Raw genomic sequence first — 20,497 nt, 5'->3', positions numbered from 1 at the left:
TCAGATTGCTGTGGCGTGAACTGAAAAGACATTTGTCTTTTTAAGAGTTTTATTGCCAAATTTTCAGATATTTAAAACGGGTGGGTGCTAAGGGAGAAATACCAGAACAGTTTAAATTAAAGTGTCATGACTTCTGCATCCATTCAGGAAGTACCCCACCTCTTGGAAAGAAAAGGCGATGGACGATAATTAAAACAGCTTGTGATGTCATGGTGGATTCCCAGGTCGAATGGACAAGAAACAGGCCTACAGCATCACCAATTCTCTACATAACAGTGAGCATCAGATRCTTTTTCACATCTTGTGTTTCATGCCAAAATCCAAAAAAGGACAGTTTCTTAACTCAAACTTTGTTTYGTCTGATGAAAGCACATATGTCTAGTTAAAGTCCCTATAGGCCGGAGATAGGAAGCTCCAGTCCTCACAGGCTGGTGACCCTCAGTATTTTCTTGAACAACTGGTTGGCCTTTGTCAAATGACTCTGGTGGAAACTCTTTTACCCCAATATGTCACTCTTTGCTGCACTGAAAATTKATATTTGGAGATWTTTTAACCTCATATAGARCCTTATATAGGTCCCTTTACATACTTTTTAATTCCAGAAATATTTATCTGCTTTAAAAAGAGCCAAATTCATACACAATGGAAAGCAGAAGTCATGACTAATCAAACATTTTTGGACATTGTGACCGAGTTCTCCTGTAAACATGCCATCAAACCCCATTAAAGATGCTACGGTGTCGTGCTGACATGCATGTTTGTCTCGGGTCCTACTGGGTTTGGTTTAACGCAGAGTCCAAGCATGTCGTCGAAAGAGGAAAAGCCTCTTCGATAATTTACGATATCTCCTTGGAACGGAGAGGAAGGATGAGCCGGAGCTCTCCGCGAGATCTGGTGACATAACAAGGCAACACGAGAGCCTGGAGCGTTTCCTCAGTTTATGTTGACAGAGACACACTTCCTTCAGACTCCGTCTCCTCCTGGTTCGGCTCCAAGAGAAGATTTTCAGAGCTCGTTGTGGGAAAACCGATGAACCCTGCTGCACAACGAGGCGACTCCTGAAGGTTGATGAAACTCGTGATAGATTCATCACGTCAGCCTAGATTTTTAGGACGACACGAAGAAACGCCAACGCGGGGAAAAYGGACGCTGCAGCGTCAGTTTTTGTGGTTTGTAGATCAGAACTAAGAGCTGCCAAAAGGTTTGTGTTTACACCACATCTGATGGAAGTGTGGAGCAGACAAAGGTGTTTATGGTCAAGTAAGTACACCGTGGAGAGACTACTGAAATACACTGGTGTTTATGACTTGGCTGGAAGGAGAAAAACCCAGTGCTCTCCAACAAGAACACCACCAGCTGTCTGATGTTTACTACAGATTGGGCCAAAATCCAGAAGCACAGTGGAATATTAGAGGAGCAGTCAGAAAAGCAAACTTTAAATAAAAAAATAAAAAACAGCCTTCATTAGGGTGTCATGGAGTCATTCCCACAAAGACTGTAAAAGTTCTGAATGAATGAGTGTTTACATATGTGAATGTGGAAGTATAAAGTATAAATTTTGATCATCAAATAGTTTGTCCAACACGGTGGTGGTAGTGTCATGCTTTGGGCCTGCGTGGCAACATCTGGATCTGATCGAAGATGATGAGAAAAGAAGAGCAAATAAAGTCAAAAACATGAGTTTAAGAGAGAAGCTCAGCTGACCCACGTTAACAAACTGAGCGGCGTCCAAGGGCGTAGGAACAAGTTTATCATTGGGGKGGACACAAATCGGAAACTTGAAACATCCGTAAATAGCTTGAGCAAAAATGTCAAACAATGGTGTCATCAATGTGTTACTCTAATCTGACCCCTTGTAANATGGGGCCAGTTTTTCATCTGTATAAAACTTTTTAAGAAAGTTTGCCAGGTTGCACTTTCTGTCAGTCCGGGAGGAGAGGAACAGCCCAGAGAGAGAGAGAGCAGCACAGGGGGGGGTCTCCGGTTGATAATCCCAGTCCCACACTCAAGAAAGTGGTGGGTGAATCAACTTTTTATCATTATTTTTATTTTTTTTTCCTYAGTCGTCTCCCAGTTGAGCCAGTCGGGTTGATGTGAGTGTTTCTGTTTTTCTCCCGAAGCCTCTCTGTTTCTGCCAAGGATGGAGAACGCGCACATCAAAGAGTCGGCCGACGTTCTGGCCTACTTTGGAGTCACAGAAGAGACGGGCCTGCCGCCCGAGCAGGTGAAGAAGAACCTGGAGAAGTATGGCTTCAACGGTGAGGGAGAGAAAGAAACAGGAGGCCGGGACAAAGAGGCAGTGAATGATGAGATTTTTTTATTTTTTTTATTTTTATCATTTATTCAATATCTTTCAAATATTTGTCATGGAGGATGATTTGTCGTGGTGGATGAGCATCACACGAGCAGAGATGGAGGGATGAAAAAACAGAGGAAGACGGAGAAGTGTTTAAGGACTGACAAATACACCAGCTGTGTGTGTGTGTGTGTGTGTGTGTATGTGTGTATGTGACAAACGCTGGGTGGTTACGTTGATGGAGCAGGCCCGTTTTGGTGTCACGTTTCTCAGCTCGATTACTGGCTGTAAACTGTTGGGAATGCCATGAAATTGTGTCAGTCAAGTTTACACCGTTTTCAGATCCGTCTCTGCAGACGCCGAGAAACTCATTCTGAATTCAAAACCAAAATTTTCCACCAAAGAACATTTTAGCTGCACGTGCGTGCACGATTAAAGGAAGTCAATTGTTGAGCTGAGCATCTGTGTATCTGTGTAGAACATCCTCTCGCTGCCATTTAATCCCTCTGAATCTGTGGAGACAATAAATGCACGGCTTTCATTCATATTTTCTGTTCTGTTCTTACCTGCAGAGCTGCCAGCAGAGGAGGGTGAGTCCACCTACAMACCTCTTACTCTCTCATCCGTGTCTGGATCGCATGCTCTGTCCATCAAAGCGCATCCCTCGCCGTGAAGCCACCTGTCCCGCTCACKTCCTGTGATGACAGCTAATGTGGTCATTTTGCTTAACACCTATCTCTTGGCTTCTCGCTGCTCTTCATTGTGCCGCAGACGTGGCGCGTCCCCACACWGCTAATAATACGCCATTACCACACATTGTTGCAGGAGATGTCCCCTGCTGGGTGCACGGATCGCATATTTGCTGCGCTTAACATAAGCAAGCGCTGATAGACGGATATGACTTTTAAACAAGGCTGTGCAGCTTTACATGGCCTTCTTAAAGTGTATTCCCTCATCGGTTTTGCATGTGCAAGCACCCTAATTGGTATAGTTTAAGCACATGAACACAGTCTGTACCAGTGCATATTAAAATCAGTGTGTTTTTTGTTTATCAGGAAAGAGTATCTGGGAGTTGGTGGTGGAGCAGTTTGAGGACCTGTTGGTCAGAATCCTCCTTCTGGCTGCATGCATCTCCTTTGTGAGTTCTTACATGTTTTTTGTTGTTGTTTTTTTTGCTGACATCCCATGATGCATCTGTATCMGTTTGTTTTCATTTGGGCGGTAGCGTCACTCTTAATATCGTGTCAAACCCAAGGCTTTTTATAACGGAGGAGGAGATTAATGCAAAGTTTAAAACATACCTAAGATCTCCAAATGTTTCATGAAAAATCATTGAGCTTCATCCATTTGTTTGACTTATTTAGTTTAGCTCCTTTCTTTTTTGCCAGCAGCATACACTGTATCCCGCAGGCTTACTCTGTGCCAAGCTAGCGTTAGCTTTGGTTACATTTACACCACAGGAAAATGCATGACAGTCTAAATGTCCCAATTCTGATCTTTTCACCCGCCCAAAAAAAAAAAAAAAAACTGATTTGTGCCACTATCTTATGTGGTACTAAACTGGATTTGCATCCAATTGTTTCCAAAGCATTTGTGGTCAGAACAGTCATGTTGCATTTAATCTGAYTTTTATGTTATTGATGTGAGATGTGTGTCATAATTCAGCACCGGCAGAATCCAGACGTAAATCAGGATGCAAACAATGTCTGAAAATTATAATTATGAACTTATTACAGATGTATGTGTGAGTTACACAGCTGCAGCAGTCAGTGCAGTTGCTTTTTCACTGTAAAAGTTATTGTAATGTGAGGAAAACTTTAATTTGTTGGATAAACCAAATAGCCAAGCAGTGCCRTGTTTAGTAGTATCCTGCAAGATGTATGTGTAATGACGATAGACTGATTGTTGGGCATGCACTAAGGGGTAAAGGGTTTTAAGGCTTGTTCATTTAATTTATTTTTTTTAATAAACATAGCACAGTCTGTAGGAATATTTTTTTTCATAATGTGCTTGACCTTATTAAAAATGGAGATGTTACTGGATTGGGGTGCAGCTCGCTKATATCAGGTGTTGAGTTCAGTGAGGAACTTACCGATTTCTTAAACATGTTTTCTAGACTCTTCAGGCTCCGATCAGGACGTCTCTATTTGGCAACTTTTGGACCAAACAACTTGTCCTGAAGGAGCCTTACTAATTTTAGGCTTTAAAAAAATTTCCTCTGTTTGCTAAAAGAGATTTTGACTTTGAAGATTTACAAAGGCTGTCACAGTATTAGGTGGAATTTTGTTGTAATTTGTATGACATGGGTCGTGGGTTTTGATCGTCCTTCCTCAAGCTTGTCTCAGTTGTTTGCTGTAACTTTGGCTCAATCCTCCTAACACAGCTGTGGTAACTGGGGGAGGTTTGTAAATCACCTTCCTTTTCAGCTCTGCCCACAAATTTCTTTTAAGGACTAAAACATTAGCATCAGTGTCTTTAAACAACATTTTAAATATTTGAACTGTATCCGTTTTTCCCCAGCTTTAACTTCTTAAGATGTTGCATACATCTATCTGCATTATGTTCCTCACTTATAATGTCATATATTTTACAAAGTGCACCAGTCTCTCCTGCATAAGAATATGCTAACAATGTAATCCTGCTTCCCCTGCACTTCACAATGGGGAAGGAGTTCTCAGGTCTACATGGTTTTCCTTATTTCCTCTAAATATGGCCACCAATAATCTTTGTAGCCAGACACTAAATTATCTGAGTAACTTTACACTCAAAGCAGCTACAWTACTAATTTTACTAAACATACCAGCTTCATCCAGCTCCACAATTCTCATCTTGACATCTTGCCTGAGTTCTTTGATTTTCCCATGATGTCACTCAAGGAAGCGGCGCATCTGAGGTTTTACCTTTAAACAGATCTCCAGTTCACTCAAATGTTGTAAACAGACATTGAGCAGCAGCTTATATAACCCTTCTCTAATTGTTCAAAAGAACTGCAATCTTGATATATGAAAACTTTATACGATGAAGAAATAATTMAAAGTTAAGTATCATTATTCGGGCACTCAGTAAATCCTAACAGACCTAAAGCAAGAGCAGTGCGACTACTCGAGACAGCGACAATAAAAGGAACGTTTTCTWCATAGTGTGTGTAAATATCTGATTTCCGCTGCAAAGACGCATGATTAATCTTAGTAGRTTACTCAAACAAATCTTTGAGATGGATMACACCTTATAAAACAYGGTGATGAAAACTAATTATAAAACCGAGGTGCAGTTCTGAGCACTCAGCTCTCACCTGTTATCTCTGTGGTGAAGACAAACACACACTCAGGCGGCCAAATACAGCATGTACATCACCGAGATATTAAATTACTTTTGGATACACTCTCATTTACACAAGGAATCCCTCTCTCCCTCTCTGCTGCTGCTCTCTCTGCTATGGTTTTATTAAGGACAGCGCGTTGCACACATTGTCTTAATCCTCAGTCTCTGCCCTCCGGCCTCCCTTACAGCTGTCGCTGTGGCCCTAGAAGGCCTGACGGCTGTGTGTGGAACAAAAAAAAAAAAAACAAAAAGAGAGAGAGCGAGAGAGAGCAAGATAAAGAGGAAGACAGAAAGTGAGTGGCAGTGTGTTCTAGTACATTTGCATGGCACAGGCTTTATTTTAAGAAAGTCTCAAGCCAGGACGAGAAACAGTATCCTTGGACAAAGGTCAAGGATGGTCGGAACGAGGGATGGCTTGCAGCAGGAGAGACGAACAGACAGAGAGGAGGGCGCAGAAGGAGGGGTGGCTGGGGATTGGGTTGCACAATGGCATTGTTTGGTACGATGACAAATGATAGCAATTGATTGAGAGTCATATACAGTTTCTAAAAAAGAGAACACTAAATACTGCAGATACATGCTCATCCTATTCATACACACAGGAATGTTATGTCACTGCAACGTGCTGACAGGCGCTGACGCGCGCTCTGGAGATCCATTGTGTGTTTGAAGAGAAGCGCCGTGAAGACAGACTGCAGGGAGGGAGCAATAAGGGGCTATTTTCAAATAAGAGAGGTGAGAAAAGATGGGAGAGGAAGGAGGKACAGCRAGTGGAAACGAGGCAAATTAGGATGCGGAGGGAAAAACTGAGCRTTATCGTCAAGGTTCGGCCCGTGCTCCGCTGGCCTGCAACTAATCTGTGTCAATGTCAACATGGAGCCTTTCCGAAACAGGCCTGCCTTTGTAAGGTGGGTGTCCCGCTCACAGAGGGACGGCCACGTGTTAAGCTATACATTACAAAATGAGTCACGTGGTTCTTGTGGCGAGACATTTCACACATTGGATGACATAAGAGACAACTATCATTTGATCCACCAAAGGTTCTTTACTGAGATAAATTACTGCCTTTGCTCAGTTAGCAAAACTACAAGTACCACTTTACAATAAGGTTGCGCTATAATCGCTTTTAAAATCTGCAGCCTCATACAGTTTACAAGCTATTATAAACAGGTATAGTCCATTAGTTAACAGCAAGACATGTCACATTGGGTTTCTTGCCMAATATTAGGCTTTCTACAACAGGTCAAAAGTGTAGTAACTTTTGACCTGTAATTTTTATAATCATCAGTTTTAGACTTTCTCTGGAAATCCTTGTATCTTCCAGATATACAAACTGATGTGTATCCAAATTATTGTGTGAAAGGCTTACTACACTTTACTTTACACTTGACATTAAAGTGTCATGTCACTTTAAAAGAATCAGTGACATTACACACACTCTGTAGCACTGATGGTTTGTTTCAACATCAAAATAAGAAAGCCGAAATAAACAACAGAACTCCAAATTGTAGGATTTAGGCTAAATGTCAGCAGTGCATGATAGTRATAGATCTTGTGTTTCGAGACGCTGCAATATTAAAATTGTATTTCTTATTCAAGTAAATTTTGACTCCAAAGGCACTACGCTTTGTTCTCTTATGTATAAATAATATGTCTTAGCTATAGGCTATATTGTGTCATTGGGTAAGCCAACAGTACTTGCTTATAAAAGGACTTGCTCTCATTTTCAATAATTTTTTGTGTCCATGTATTTGGTTGAAGAAGAAATGGTGAAAAAGAGGAAGACAAGAAACAAACTATTTAAAAGATCTATGAGAAAACTCCAGCTAGCTAAYTGTTACCACTAACAACAATAAAGTTAGCATCTGCTTCTGCATCTTCCTAGCTGCGCTAAGCTAAAATCCTACTTCACAGTTTTAAATGTGTCTGTTTATTTGTATGTTAAAATCTAAACTATCATTTGTAAAAACACAAATGAAGTAGATAAAACACTACTATTAACATCAGAACCACCTTAGGATTAGAAAAGCATAAAATCAAAGGGCCTGCTCAAAACATAACTTGAACATTCAACACTGGATATAGATTATCTTAAAATAAAAGACTACAGAATAACAGGTAAAATATGACAATTTTGGGAAACTGTAAACTTTGTGACAAAAGCATGAATGGCTAATTATTAGCCGCTAACATTAGCAAGTTTAGCATCGACAGCTGTACTTACTATTGGTTTGAAGCTAAAGTGCTACTTCCCGTTTTTAATTTAGTCATCTGAATATAAAGTAGAATTTGTGAAAACAAAAAGGGTTGAATTTTTTTTGGCTTGTGTGCGTTTTTTTTTTTTTCTCCATATTTTTTAGAAATTTCAAAGCACAGTAAAGTCAAAACTCAAGACTTGACGTTTGTGTTTGGAATGAGTTTAAGTCAAAGTGTGAGATTATGCTCCCATTTGAGTTTTTGACACAACTTTGAAAATGGTGGCAATGAATGAACATGAGGTTTTAATTTAACTTTAACCTTTTTCCACCAGAGTCAGCTCAATTTTGCAATRCATCATTGAAGAGAACTGWATATTTTTCTACATATTGATACAGAAACAGTAGAGATCGAACTTAAAGTACATAAATTTAAGATCAATCATTCAGGTTGATTATTTTTCATCTAAAATGTCAAATACTGTATTTTAACTGTTAATATCTAATCTGTCCCTGAGATTTGTTGCTTTCAGAATAGCAGAATTTAAAATGATATGGAGTCATTTTTTTAAACCTAATATTCTAACATGCACTAACCCTTTGCATCTGCGTGACACAGGTGCTGGCTTGGTTTGAGGAAGGTGAAGAAACAGTCACTGCCTTCGTCGAGCCTTTYGTCATCCTCCTCATCCTCATTGCCAATGCCATCGTAGGGGTGTGGCAGGTCAGTCGGAGAGCGCGCACACACAAACACAAACACACACACAGTGAGATAATCACAGTCTGGAGGATGAAGGGCACGTGGCTTCCCCTGCACACTGTGTTTCACACACACCTAAATAGACTCTCAAACTTAGCAACAGTCACGCACAATAAATCACACACATTGTCGACCCGTTCCGGCCTTGTGTCCTTTACGGACATCGCACTGCTCTACCAAAGAGTTCAAGGGAAGCCAGAAAGAGAGGTGTGACRTCAGCAAGAGGTCAAGAGGCTGAAGGTCAGAACAACAGGGTGATGACCTGCAGCCCCAGMTGCTTGGAAGGTCTAAACAGATGTTGTTTTTTCCTCAGTTCATAGTAACAATACAGGTTTGAAGTGGGCATTTGGTTTAGTGGGAGTGCATTACAACCCTGCATCAGTCATTTGGAAACTATGCACAAGGGTTCACACATGGAGGGTATGGAGAGGGAAGACAGCTGGCATAAGTTGAGCTTTACACGTTGAGGCGGTTGGGGGTAGCCTTGGAAGAAAACCACAGACTGAGCCGAACATCAGCCCAGTCTGTTCAATCACAGGCTGATGCAGTGTTCACTGCTCTTCTCCGCAGTACGCTGGACGTCAAACAAAATGTGCTTCAGATTCCACTTCAGTTTAGTGTTAAACTTAAACGTATGGCTACAGGGATTTCATGTGACGCGCCAACACAGGTTAGCTCGTTATTTGGAAGCGAAATATACATTTTGCATGCTTCTTAATCGTTTTTCCAAAAAATACATATCTGGAAAGAAGTGTGCAATGCGAAATAAACTCCAGTGCAGCCCACTCTCCAGAAGACGTCTGATCACTTCCTAAAGTCCAGATATGTGTAATTCAATCTCAATATAAATGTTATTCAACATCTGCGCATCAACCCGAGTACATCATCCGCACAGTGAGATACAGAGGAACCAATTGCACCAGGTTGCACAACTTTTTTAGGTTTTATTTAAAATGAACTGTGTGAAAGTGTCTTTCCACTTTCACACAACAATACACTTATGTGTTAAACTCTCAAAGAAATACACGTCCCAATAAACTTTACACTGCATATTCGTCCGTTTTCTATATGACTGGACAAGTGGCTGACGAAGGAAGTCGCTGTTGTAATTAATGTGAATTTCTGCTTCAGGAGCGGAATGCAGAGAGCGCCATCGAGGCGCTGAAGGAGTACGAACCTGAGATGGGAAAAGTTTACAGGGCTGACAGGAAGAGTGTGCAGAGGATCAAGGCCAGGGAGATAGTTCCTGGGGATGTGGTGGAGGTTTCTGGTAAGTCCTACGTTTATTAAAAACAATGCCGTGTTGCTGTGACCCTGCTAACAGATGTCAACAGAAACAACTTCTAGTGCAGGAGCAGCTGTCGTCCAGATGAGCTGCATTTTCTTTGTCTTTTTCTGAAAGTTGATTTATTTTTTATTGTGAAGTTCAAACAAGGGTATCTGAGACTCACTCTGTTGYCAGTAGATGCTAGTTTTGTTCAGAAAAAAGTTTATAAGAAATGGTAAATCTCATCAAAAGAAAAAAAGGCCAATGTACATGTCATTCTTGTGTAGCTTGTTGTGAAAATTTTGGTTTGTTCTTGGGGCAAAAATACTCATACGCATAAAAAAATTGGACGTTGTCAGACATTTGTACAAAAAAAACATAATAAATCGCAGTGACTCTTCTTGGACTTGCATGAAATGAGTTTTTCAGTTCCAGTACAGATCAGGCCATTTGATTTGAGCAATCAGAACAAGGCTCTTTGTTAAGCTGCAAACCTCTTAAACGTTGCTGCTTAGCTTTTAGCCGGTGGTTCCATCTATAAAGAAATTACACCCTCCTTTTAAGGTAAGCACAAAGAAAAAGGGGTGGAGAAGCTCGACTATGAAAGCACTTGATATTGACCCAGTCCTCTGTCTCTCCCCGTCCACCTGTTCTTTTCCTGTCATGATCTCCCCAAGGTCTCGCTCTCCCTCTGACTCTCACAGTGGTATCGGTTTTCAACAACAACACTATTCATCCAAAGTGCTAAGACCAGTCAATCACCCCTGCCCCCCTTCATCCTGCATGCTGCTGTCAGATTGTTACCGAGCTTTGCGCTGCAAATCTCCACAGCCAATCGAGCAAATTAAAAGGAGCCCAACGTTATCTAACCGGCCCATACGTTTTAACGTAAACCAAGTGTTTTGCCTTCCTGTCTTTGCCTGTTGTCGAYTGTGCGGACGATAGTTGGTGACAAAGTTCCAGCAGACATCAGGATCATCTCCATCAAGTCCACCACTCTGCGTGTGGACCAGTCCATCCTCACTGGTATGCCCRTCATCAAAAATAGACGACAAAAGAAAAAAAACTTGCTTCTGATGTCTTCACTGATCRCTCTYTGACTTGTYRTTGTGCTTCAGGAGAGTCTGTGAGCGTGATAAAGCACACKGAGGCTGTTCCGGACCCCCGGGCTGTGAACCAGGACAAGAAGAACATGCTGTTCTCTGTAAGTCTCTTCTTTACCCTCCCTAGAGATGTACACARCWTTCGCCACATTTTACAACCCCAGCTAGTGTTTTACAAATCATTCAAATCAATACCATCTTTTAGAAAACCCAACCATATTTTGCCAGTGTGACACCACTGACTGAAGATGATGCTCATACTACCCAATCTAACGAGGCGACCAGGAGGTCTCAGATTTTTCCCATTTTGAAGAATGGGCCCAAGTCATATGTGTCCCTCAAGGAAACAGGAAGTCACGATGATGGGTTCAAAGTTCACATTCTGATCAACTTTTGAAAGCAGATCATGAATTTAAAAAATGGTTTCTTTTAATTCACTTTATAGCAATTAGTTGGGTGCCAGTAGTGATGGCATACTACTTTATAAAACTAAAAATAAAAACATAAAAAAAAAAAATCATTTCTTAATATGTTTTGCCCTGTTATTTAACACGTTTTTCATTRTGGTATTTTGTTACAGCAATAAAACGGGAACCTTTTAGGCTTTTTAATCATCTTCACTTCACGTCTCAACAAATGTAGTGCAGTTTGCATTTCTTTAAGATCTGATAACGTAGCTTCATATTTTCTTTTTAGTTACCCCCTCATGTTACACTCCTTGCTCTACCTAATAACTATTGAAGACGGTGGCAATTGTTTGAAACCATAGTAGTGAAAATCAATGCATTTAGTAGACAGACTTATACTGACTCTTTATCACTCCATGTTCATTTATTGTCAGTTTTCACTACTATTCCCTAATTGCTATTTGTTGAAGATATTTTCCTGCCAACTTTTCAGGGAAAGCAGCGTTACGGTAGTACAATCGTGCTGTTGTTTTTGGTTCCTCCACTGAACACCAGGTTAAAAGAAAACACCTAAAAACTTAATAAAACTCTAAATGACCTGAAATAATCTGACAACTGCTAAGATAATGCAGCTTCTAAACTTGTCTGCAACTCCTGCAGGGCACCAACATCGCTGCCGGGAAGGCCACTGGCATCGCAGTTGCCACTGGTGTCTCCACTGAGATCGGTAAGATTCGTGACCAGATGGCGGCCACCGAGCAGGAGAGGACGCCTCTGCAACAGAAACTGGATGAGTTTGGAGAGCAGCTCTCCAAGGTGGGTAAGACTGGCGAACATGATCTGATGTATCCTGCACTTGTTGCTGGCCTTTTCAATATTATTTCAAAATATTATGCTTTGACTTAAATCTCCTGCCGTGTCCTTTGCTTGCCTCTCCCTTCAGGTCATCTCCCTCATTTGTGTGGCCGTGTGGATWATCAACATTGGTCATTTCAATGACCCCGTCCATGGGGGATCCTGGATCCGTGGTGCCATCTACTATTTCAAGATTGCTGTGGCTTTGGCTGTGGCTGCCATTCCYGAAGGTAAACCCCAGAGATTAGCCTCAGTTTCACTCAGCCAGAGGGTTATTTAACTGCTGGTTGTACGGTGCCAGAATCTTGACTTAAATGAAAGAGAGAGCTGAGTTTTTTGGTGAGCCACCGGATTTGCCTGGTCTGCTTTTTTTAATGCCACCTCCAAGTAGTTCATAGTTTTAACGTGCAAATGTTTTCCCCGTTTAGTCTGCAATCCCTACAAAAAATAATCAGGGCCTTCAGAAGTCACCCAGTTAGTAAAGATAGGTCTTCTAAAACTGCAAATAACCCAGAATACACCATCAAAGTAGGAAAACATGGTGGTAGCTCCAGTATGCTGTGGTGATGTTTGTGTTCAGCATGGATATGTCATTTGATGGGAAGGTGAATGGAGTTAAATCAAAGTCCCTCTTGGGAGAAAACTTGTTAAAGACTGGRAAAACCTGAAACTAGGGCAGCAGATCACTTTTCARCATAAAAACAACCATAAACATACATCCAGTGCTTGATGATGTTAATACATTGGATGGCCTAGTCAAAGTYGAGAAGAATCTGAGACAAGACTTCAAAAATCATTCACAAACCTAAAAGTTTAGCTATGAAGGTGGTCCTACAATGTACTGACATAGAGGAGGTGAGTGAAATGTATGTTCAAAAACCATGTTTTACTTTTCTACACCTTCACAATTCTGATCGATGTTAAAATGGCACTACAGTCAGTCATGTGGTTGAAACTGAAGAGAGATTTCTTAACATCAGTTCTTTGTCTTCATGTACCCTCTGTCAATAAACCATTTTTTAGTGTCTGATAGATTCTGTGCCCTCATTCCCATCACAGGACTGCCGGCTGTCATCACCACTTGTCTGGCGTTGGGAACGCGTCGTATGGCCAAGAAGAACGCCATCGTCAGAAGCCTTCCCTCTGTGGAGACTCTGGGCTGCACCTCGGTCATCTGCTCCGACAAGACAGGCACGCTCACAACCAACCARATGTGTGTCACCAAGGTCGGTTCATGTCCACCAACACAGAGTTTTATTTTCATAATTTTTAAATGTGCAGGACGTGTTTTAAACCTTTTTCATTGCAGATGTTCGTCATCGATAAAGTTGAAGGTGACAGCGTTACCCTTGGACAGTTTGACATTTCCGGCTCAAAGTACACCCCTGAAGGAGAAGTGTAAGTGAAAGACTAAATGAGAGATTCACAATCTTGGACCACAGTTGCGCTGGAAAACAATTTGTTCCACCTTTTTCTCCAGCACGAAGAACAACGCACTTGTGAAATGCGGACAGTATGACGGACTAGTCGAGCTGGCAACCATCTGTGCCCTGTGCAAYGACTCATCTCTGGACTACAACGAGGTCAGTGGAGCATTTGCAACTACRRATACATTGCACCRATGTTTACGTGCTGCAAGAAAAAGTGAAAATGCTTTGACTCTGATTCCTTCCCTCGCTCCACGGTGCAGTCCAAGGGCATTTATGAGAAAGTAGGCGAGGCCACAGAGACCGCCCTGTGCTGTTTGGTGGAGAAGATGAACGTGTTCAACACCGAAGTGCGCGGTCTGTCAAAGGTCGAGAGGGCAAACGCTTGCTGTTCGGTAAGTCCATGACAGCTCTCATTCAGGCTGCAGTAAGTTGCAACATTATCAACATTTTCCAATAAGTAAAATTAAATTTAGAGAATGCCTAACAAAGAGGTTCTTCACAGTTGCATTTTATGCACATTAAAGCCCTGGATTCTTATTTTGTCTGTTGATATTTGAAGTAACGCTTTGCGTTGTCTCTAGTGAGAACCTGCTTTGGTCATCAGTTTCAAACTCTCAATACAGCAGGGATTAGTCAGCAAAAATCCTGCCAAAAGTTAATTAATTTACAATGAAATCCTTCTCAGCACCAAGACGCAAACACACAAAAGCAGCTGCTGAGMWGCAGCGGAAACKTTTTCATGGACAGATAGCAGCTTAGCTAATTAAAACTGTCCTGATCTTTAATCTTTTAGAGGTAACCTTCATTTGTATTTCCATTTGTCTGTCCACTTCCAATCAGGTCATCAAGCAGCTGATGAGGAAGGAATTCACCCTGGAGTTCTCCAGAGACAGGAAGTCCATGTCAGTGTACTGCTCACCCGCAAAATCCGCCAAAGCTCCCGTGGGGAACAAGATGTTTGTCAAAGTGAGTGATGGCACCTCTATGCAACTGTGACACCTAAAACAAGAATTTGGATCTACAGAAATYAAAATATCTCAGTAATATATGGAGATTGCTTACAAAAGAGTTTTAAGATTATTGGCRTAACGTAAACCTAAAGACTGTGTCTCTATGTCATCGTCAGGGTGCTCCAGAAGGTGTGATTGATCGCTGTGCTTATGTTCGCGTGGGCACCAACCGCGTACCGCTGACTGGTCCAGTCAAAGACCAGATCATGTCAGTCATCAAAGAGTGGGGAACCGGACGCGATACCCTCCGCTGTTTGGCGCTCGCTACCTGCGACTCGCCACTGAGRAAGGAAGAGATGAACCTGGAGGACTCMACGAAGTTTGCAGACTACGAGGTGGATCGTCTGAACAAAAAGGAACTACAGAAACATATCYGTCATGGCAGAATGCAGTGGATCATGTTTTCCTTCCTTTTCTCTAGACTGACTTGACCTTCGTTGGCTGTGTTGGCATGCTTGACCCTCCTCGCAAAGAGGTCATGAGCTCCATTGAGCTGTGCAAGGCTGCTGGCATCCGTGTCATCATGATCACTGGTCAGTCTGAGCAGCAGACCAATCTATTCGAGAAGMGACTTGAGCAAAGATTGGTAAGAGATGACGAAACTCTCATTACTACTCTTCTCTTTCAGGTGACAATAAGGGTACGGCCGTGGCAATCTGCAGACGCATTGGCATCTTCTCTGAGGAGGAGGACGTCACTGGTAAGGCCTTCACAGGCCGTGAGTTTGATGACCTCAGTCCRTACGATCAGAAGAAAGCRGTCCGAAAGGCTTGCTGCTTTGCCAGAGTGGAGCCATCCCACAAGTCCAAGATTGTTGAATTCCTGCAGGGCTTTGATGAGATTACAGCCATGGTTAGGAGAAATATGCTTCCATTCTGATAAAGCAGATCAGGTAAATCTGGCCAAACTAACTCTTCYCCCTTCCTTCTCTTCACCAAGACCGGTGACGGAGTGAACGATGCTCCCGCCTTGAAGAAGGCGGAGATTGGCATCGCCATGGGCTCTGGCACTGCCGTTGCCAAGTCTGCCTCTGAGATGGTCCTGGCCGACGACAACTTCTCTTCYATTGTGTCTGCTGTTGAGGAGGGCAGAGCCATTTACAACAACATGAAGCAGTTTATCCGCTACCTCATCTCCTCCAATGTTGGCGAGGTCGTCTGGTGAGCACATAGTTTTGTTTTATTTTTATTTTGAATTATAGCAATATTAACTGGGCTGCACAGTGGCGCAGTTGGTAGAGCTGTTGCCTTGCAGCAAGAAGGTTCTGGGTTCGATTCCCGGCCTGGGGTCTTTCTGCATGGAGTTTGCATGTTCTCCCTGTGCGTGCGTGGGTTTTCTCCGGGTACCCGGTTTCCTCCCACAGTCCAAAAACATGACTGTCAGGTTAATTGGCCTCTCCAAATTGCCCCTAGGTGTGAGTGTGTGTGTGCATGGTTGTGTGTCCTGTGTGTCTCTGTGTTGCCCTGCGACAGACTGGCGACCTGTCCAGGGTGACCCCGCCTCTCGCCCAGTACGTTAGCTGGAGATGGGCACCAGCAACCCTCCCGACCCCACTGAGGGACAAGGGTGTAAGAAAATGGATGGATGGATAGCAATATTAACTGCATCAGAGATGAGGAATCGAATGCGAGACTCTTGCGAGACGTAGTTTATTTGTACAAATTGTCTCGTCTTGACTTTTAACTCACACTCTAAAGACTGGACTGAATAAAAGTGAAAAGACTCTAAACACTAAATGTGACTGAATTAGACTTTCGCAATTCTAAATTTGTCTTAGACTTAACTCTAGAACTGACTTAAACTAATTTTCTAAAGATTTGACTCTGATTCCAATGGGTTTTTTTTCTTGCTGATAAACTAAATACCATTAAACATCCATTGCTGGCTTAAAAAAAATAAAAGCACTTCCTTTTACATTATTTTAAAASTTAAAATTTTGGGGCCATGTGTAGAGTAGTGGTAAAGTGTCCCATAGAGGCTAATAATCTCAGCCATTTGGAGCTCAATATGCAAAAATGCATCATTCTCAACTTAGACTAAACAAATRACTTGTGAAAGTCTCCGTTTTATAATATTGAGAAAATAACTAAGACAGTTGTTTAATTCTCCCTTTCTCAGTATCTTCCTGACCGCTGCCTTGGGTCTGCCAGAGGCGCTGATCCCTGTCCAGCTTCTTTGGGTCAACCTGGTGACTGATGGTCTACCAGCCACTGCTCTGGGCTTCAATCCCCCTGACTTGGACATCATGGGCAAAGCCCCCCGCTCCCCYAAAGAGCCCCTTATCTCAGGCTGGCTCTTCTTCAGATATCTTGCCATAGGAGGTAGATTGTTGAACAAAGATTGGCTTACAGCCACTAAAAAAAATTTGCTTGGTTAAACTAGTAAACTCTTTATTTATTAATCCCAGTTTTGACACCTGTTCTTCCAGGTTATGTTGGTGCAGCAACAGTGGCTGCAGCAGCTTGGTGGTTCCTGTACTGTGATGAGGGCCCAATGGTCACCTTCTACCAGCTGGTAMGCAACGAAAAAAATCATTATACTGAACGAGTCCTTAAAGTACAAGCACTTCATTATGAGAACATTCAAACTTTGAAAGACTGATACTTATCTTAAATCTTCCCGCCAGTCGCACTTTATGCAATGCAGTGAGGAAAACGAGGACTTYGATGGCATCCACTGTGAAGTATTCGAGTCTGCGCCGCCAATGACGATGGCTCTGTCTGTGCTGGTCACCATCGAGATGTGCAACGCTCTGAACAGGTGTGGCGCACAATGACTTCCACAAGCTTAGCATGAAAACATACAAATAGGGTTGCACAAACTAGCAACAGCTTACTATCAACAAATCAAACATGAACATGTTCTTTAGAAATGAACACAAAATGYAGCGTTTAGTGATTACTGTTGAGTTATTCAACGCCCTTCATGACAAGCGTCGTATGATCAACTGCAAAGCCAGGCACTATTTCTAATTAGCCTTAGCCCGTACYGTGGACWCTAAAATCTAAATGTCTGCTGCCATCAACTCTTGCTGCTGGTCTTCTGCAGTCAGTCAAGAGTTTTCACCGCCTACCAGTCATAACTTCACGAGTCAACGGAAGATTTACAATAGCATTCTGCTTTATAAGAGTTTCATCTCAGGCACGCCTGATGCAAATCAAGCACCTAAATAGTTGCAACARCTGGGCTGCTGTCGACTTTTAAATCTCTCACAAAGAATTACAGATTGGGAGGTGAATTATTTTGAGTTTGATGGTTGTCATCGGATTTTAGCTTTCTTTCCATTTCAGCAGTTTTTGTGTAAATGGTTTAGTCGTTCTTTTTCTTTTAGACAATAAACTCAGTTCGCAGCAGTGCTTGCACAATCGAATTGCAACTTTATGAATAATTTAGAGTATTCAGATAAAGCTGTCGTTTTCTGTCTACTTCAAATCATTTTTCGAAAAAGGATTTTGTAATTTAGGATTGAATGTCTAAGCCGATTAAAGATTTAACCTTACGGTTTTCTTGATTTCTCCCTGGAGTTTTAAAGGAAGAGCTCACAATTCAGTTTTGATAGTGATTTTGGCATTTTTGAAGATTTCTGAAAATCGTGTATATTCATTTTTTGTCAACATTGTTCATTTGTGTTGGTCTAATAACGCATTGAGGTTTGCTCGTTTGCCTCCTCCTAAAACCACCCAGCTTGTCGGAGAACCAGTCTCTGGTGCGGATGCCTCCCTGGAGCAACCTCTGGCTGATGGGCGCCATGAGCCTCTCCATGTCCCTCCACTTCATGATCATCTACGTCGACCCCCTGCCTGTAAGTCGCCTCCTCGGCTCAGCCGTAACACTAGGAAGGCTTTTCTTTTTTTTTTTTGTGCTCTGCCACAGTAAACTGAGAAATAAGAGAAACTTGACCATCCCTCGTCATTTCGGTGTTGAATTTTCTGGGTCGACCGCTGAAGTGTTTTTTTCCACGCTGCTGATCCACAGATGATCTTCAAGCTCACTCATCTGAATGTGGAGCAGTGGTTGATGGTGCTGAAGCTTTCCTTCCCAGTCATCCTTCTCGACGAGCTTTTGAAGTTTGTGGCTCGAACGTATCTGGAAGGTGAGCRGGTTCGGCAACTGTTGCCACAGTTTTGTTTTATTCAATGTCTTATCAGGGTGCAGCTTTAACATCTCCCCTTTATTTATTAAAGTTTTAATGTCCTGCCACCTTCTTTCCTCTAATCTGTTTTCTCTGATAAGTCTAATTTTCCTCTTCCCTTCCTGGACGCTCCACTTCCTCATTCCTTTTTTTCTGACAATGCAGTCTAAACCCTGTCCCCCCCCTCTTCATCCCCCTGTAACAAAACAAGGTATTCTCCTTCTGACTCAAAGCCGAGCGTTTTCTTTGCACCGTGCGACGATCTGCCCGTGTCCCAAGTGTTGACTGGATCTCTTGTAAAGCTTTTAAAAGTCTACTAAACTTTCTAGATATCTGGTGTGTAGAGATTGAAGTGAGAGAATGTTATCCTAGTAACACTTTCTTTGTCATAAAAATACCACTGACATGCACATGTAGCAGCTCGTGCATTTTTGACCTATTTTACAGTAACTAAAACTAATCCTGCTGCTTCAAGGTGAGTTTTGTCAGAACATTTCTGGAGTATGCCGGTTCATTTATTTCCCAAAGCTTTGTTTGCTGTGTTTTAATTTTTGCAAGCACTAAAAAAAGTAAAGATGAATCTTTACTTTCATATGGATTTTCCACTTTTGCAAGACAGAGTTTAGGCTTCTGATAATAAAGCAAGAGGTTTCTTTTCCAACAGGCAGACTCACTTGAAGAGTGTGATAATGTGCCAAAGTCTGGGAACACAAACTTCTTTCACATTCACTGTTTTCAATGAGGGACCTTATAGTTTCTAATTTCATGTATTTGCTCTGTTCAGAAAGCAGACACTTTTTACTTTTTATATAATATTTAAACCAAACTTTACATTTTTATTTACAAATGAACAAAAGACTGCTATTAAATGTACCAAACAGAACCACAACAGAGACAGAAGGAAACTCTGTAACCAAATGAACGCAGGTTGAGTTTTTGGTAAGATTCTCTCCAAAGATAGGCCGAAATGCTGAATATAAAGAGATGCATGGATTATGGACAAAAGTTTATCTAGCTTTTAGATAAAGGAAATACAAATATGCATCCATTCTTTATTTTCCTCTCCACATTTATCCAGACCTGGAAAATGAAATCGACTTCCAAACGTCCCCAAACTGCGTAGGAACCCCTCGGTGTTTGTTGGATTATTTCTTGGCTCCAACACACTTAGCAACAAACTGTGTGTGTCCGTACGAAGACACACACCCCCCCTCACATCAGCAACACGTCGTCTATTTGGTGCGGCGCATCTCGTTTATGGAGCAAAGCTAATTACTAGTCTGACATCGAGTCCCGTTTTTCTGACGTCAGCGCAGTATTCAGTCAGACCCCGTAAGGAAAGCCTTTGTACTTTTGTAAGAATAGATTTTCTTTGCTTTGTTCATTCAGGAAAAGTTTAAAAGGAAGCATGGAAGAGTGAGCATCTGAAGCAGAGGGAGCTGCGGCAAAACAGAGGATGGAGAGATAAAAACAGCACAATGCTGCAAACGAATGGAAAAACTCGCCGAGTCACTTGATCTAAACGTCGAGTTGTGTGAAATCAACAGGAGGCACAAAAGGCATCTGACAATACACCGAAAAGCTGCAAAAGTATTGTTTTTTTTCTTTCTGTGTATGTTCCAAAAAAATAATATATAGTTACGCTATTTTAAAGTTATTCTGTTTATTTTATTCTTAAAGAATAAAGATGTGTACTGAGGATAACGGGATTTGTAACTCTT

At 41.9% G+C, this 20,497-nt stretch overlaps 1 protein-coding gene and 1 long non-coding RNA gene across 3 annotated transcripts; one reads left to right on the top strand and one right to left on the bottom strand.

The window, feature by feature from the left end:
- Positions 1–1,902: 1,902 nt before the first annotated feature.
- atp2a1 (ATPase sarcoplasmic/endoplasmic reticulum Ca2+ transporting 1) lies at positions 1,903–20,480 on the top strand. 2 transcript variants are annotated; one of them, XM_008416627.1, is made up of 25 exons: positions 1,903–2,016; positions 2,121–2,258; positions 2,869–2,886; positions 3,352–3,434; positions 8,432–8,536; positions 9,704–9,842; positions 10,785–10,865; positions 10,958–11,043; positions 12,010–12,165; positions 12,293–12,434; positions 13,264–13,430; positions 13,514–13,602; positions 13,685–13,787; positions 13,895–14,026; positions 14,475–14,600; positions 14,761–14,979; positions 15,066–15,177; positions 15,273–15,496; positions 15,584–15,804; positions 16,763–16,965; positions 17,073–17,158; positions 17,271–17,404; positions 18,329–18,446; positions 18,620–18,737; positions 20,166–20,475. In XM_008416627.1, the coding sequence occupies exons 2-25, from the start codon at positions 2,141–2,143 to the stop codon at positions 20,174–20,176; spliced, it is 2,991 nt and encodes a 996-aa protein (XP_008414849.1). In that variant the 5' UTR covers positions 1,903–2,016; positions 2,121–2,140; the 3' UTR covers positions 20,177–20,475. The 2 variants fall into 2 exon arrangements, with proteins under 2 accessions (XP_008414849.1, XP_017161658.1); XM_017306169.1 differs by lacking the exon at positions 1,903–2,016 and adding an exon at positions 18,942–18,987 and having other exon boundaries at positions 2,141–2,258; positions 20,166–20,480.
- On the bottom strand, positions 2,918–5,795 carry LOC103469115 (uncharacterized). The gene is made up of 3 exons (XR_534303.1): positions 5,589–5,795; positions 5,097–5,196; positions 2,918–2,991 (listed from the first exon to the last, which is right to left on the bottom strand). It is a non-coding gene; the product is annotated as an uncharacterized LOC103469115 (long non-coding RNA).
- Positions 20,481–20,497: the final 17 nt, after the last annotated feature.

This window comes from Poecilia reticulata, linkage group LG8, assembly GCF_000633615.1.
Source record: "Poecilia reticulata strain Guanapo linkage group LG8, Guppy_female_1.0+MT, whole genome shotgun sequence".
NCBI lineage: Eukaryota > Metazoa > Chordata > Actinopteri > Cyprinodontiformes > Poeciliidae > Poecilia > Poecilia reticulata.
This window is presented reverse-complemented; position numbering and strand designations above follow the sequence as displayed.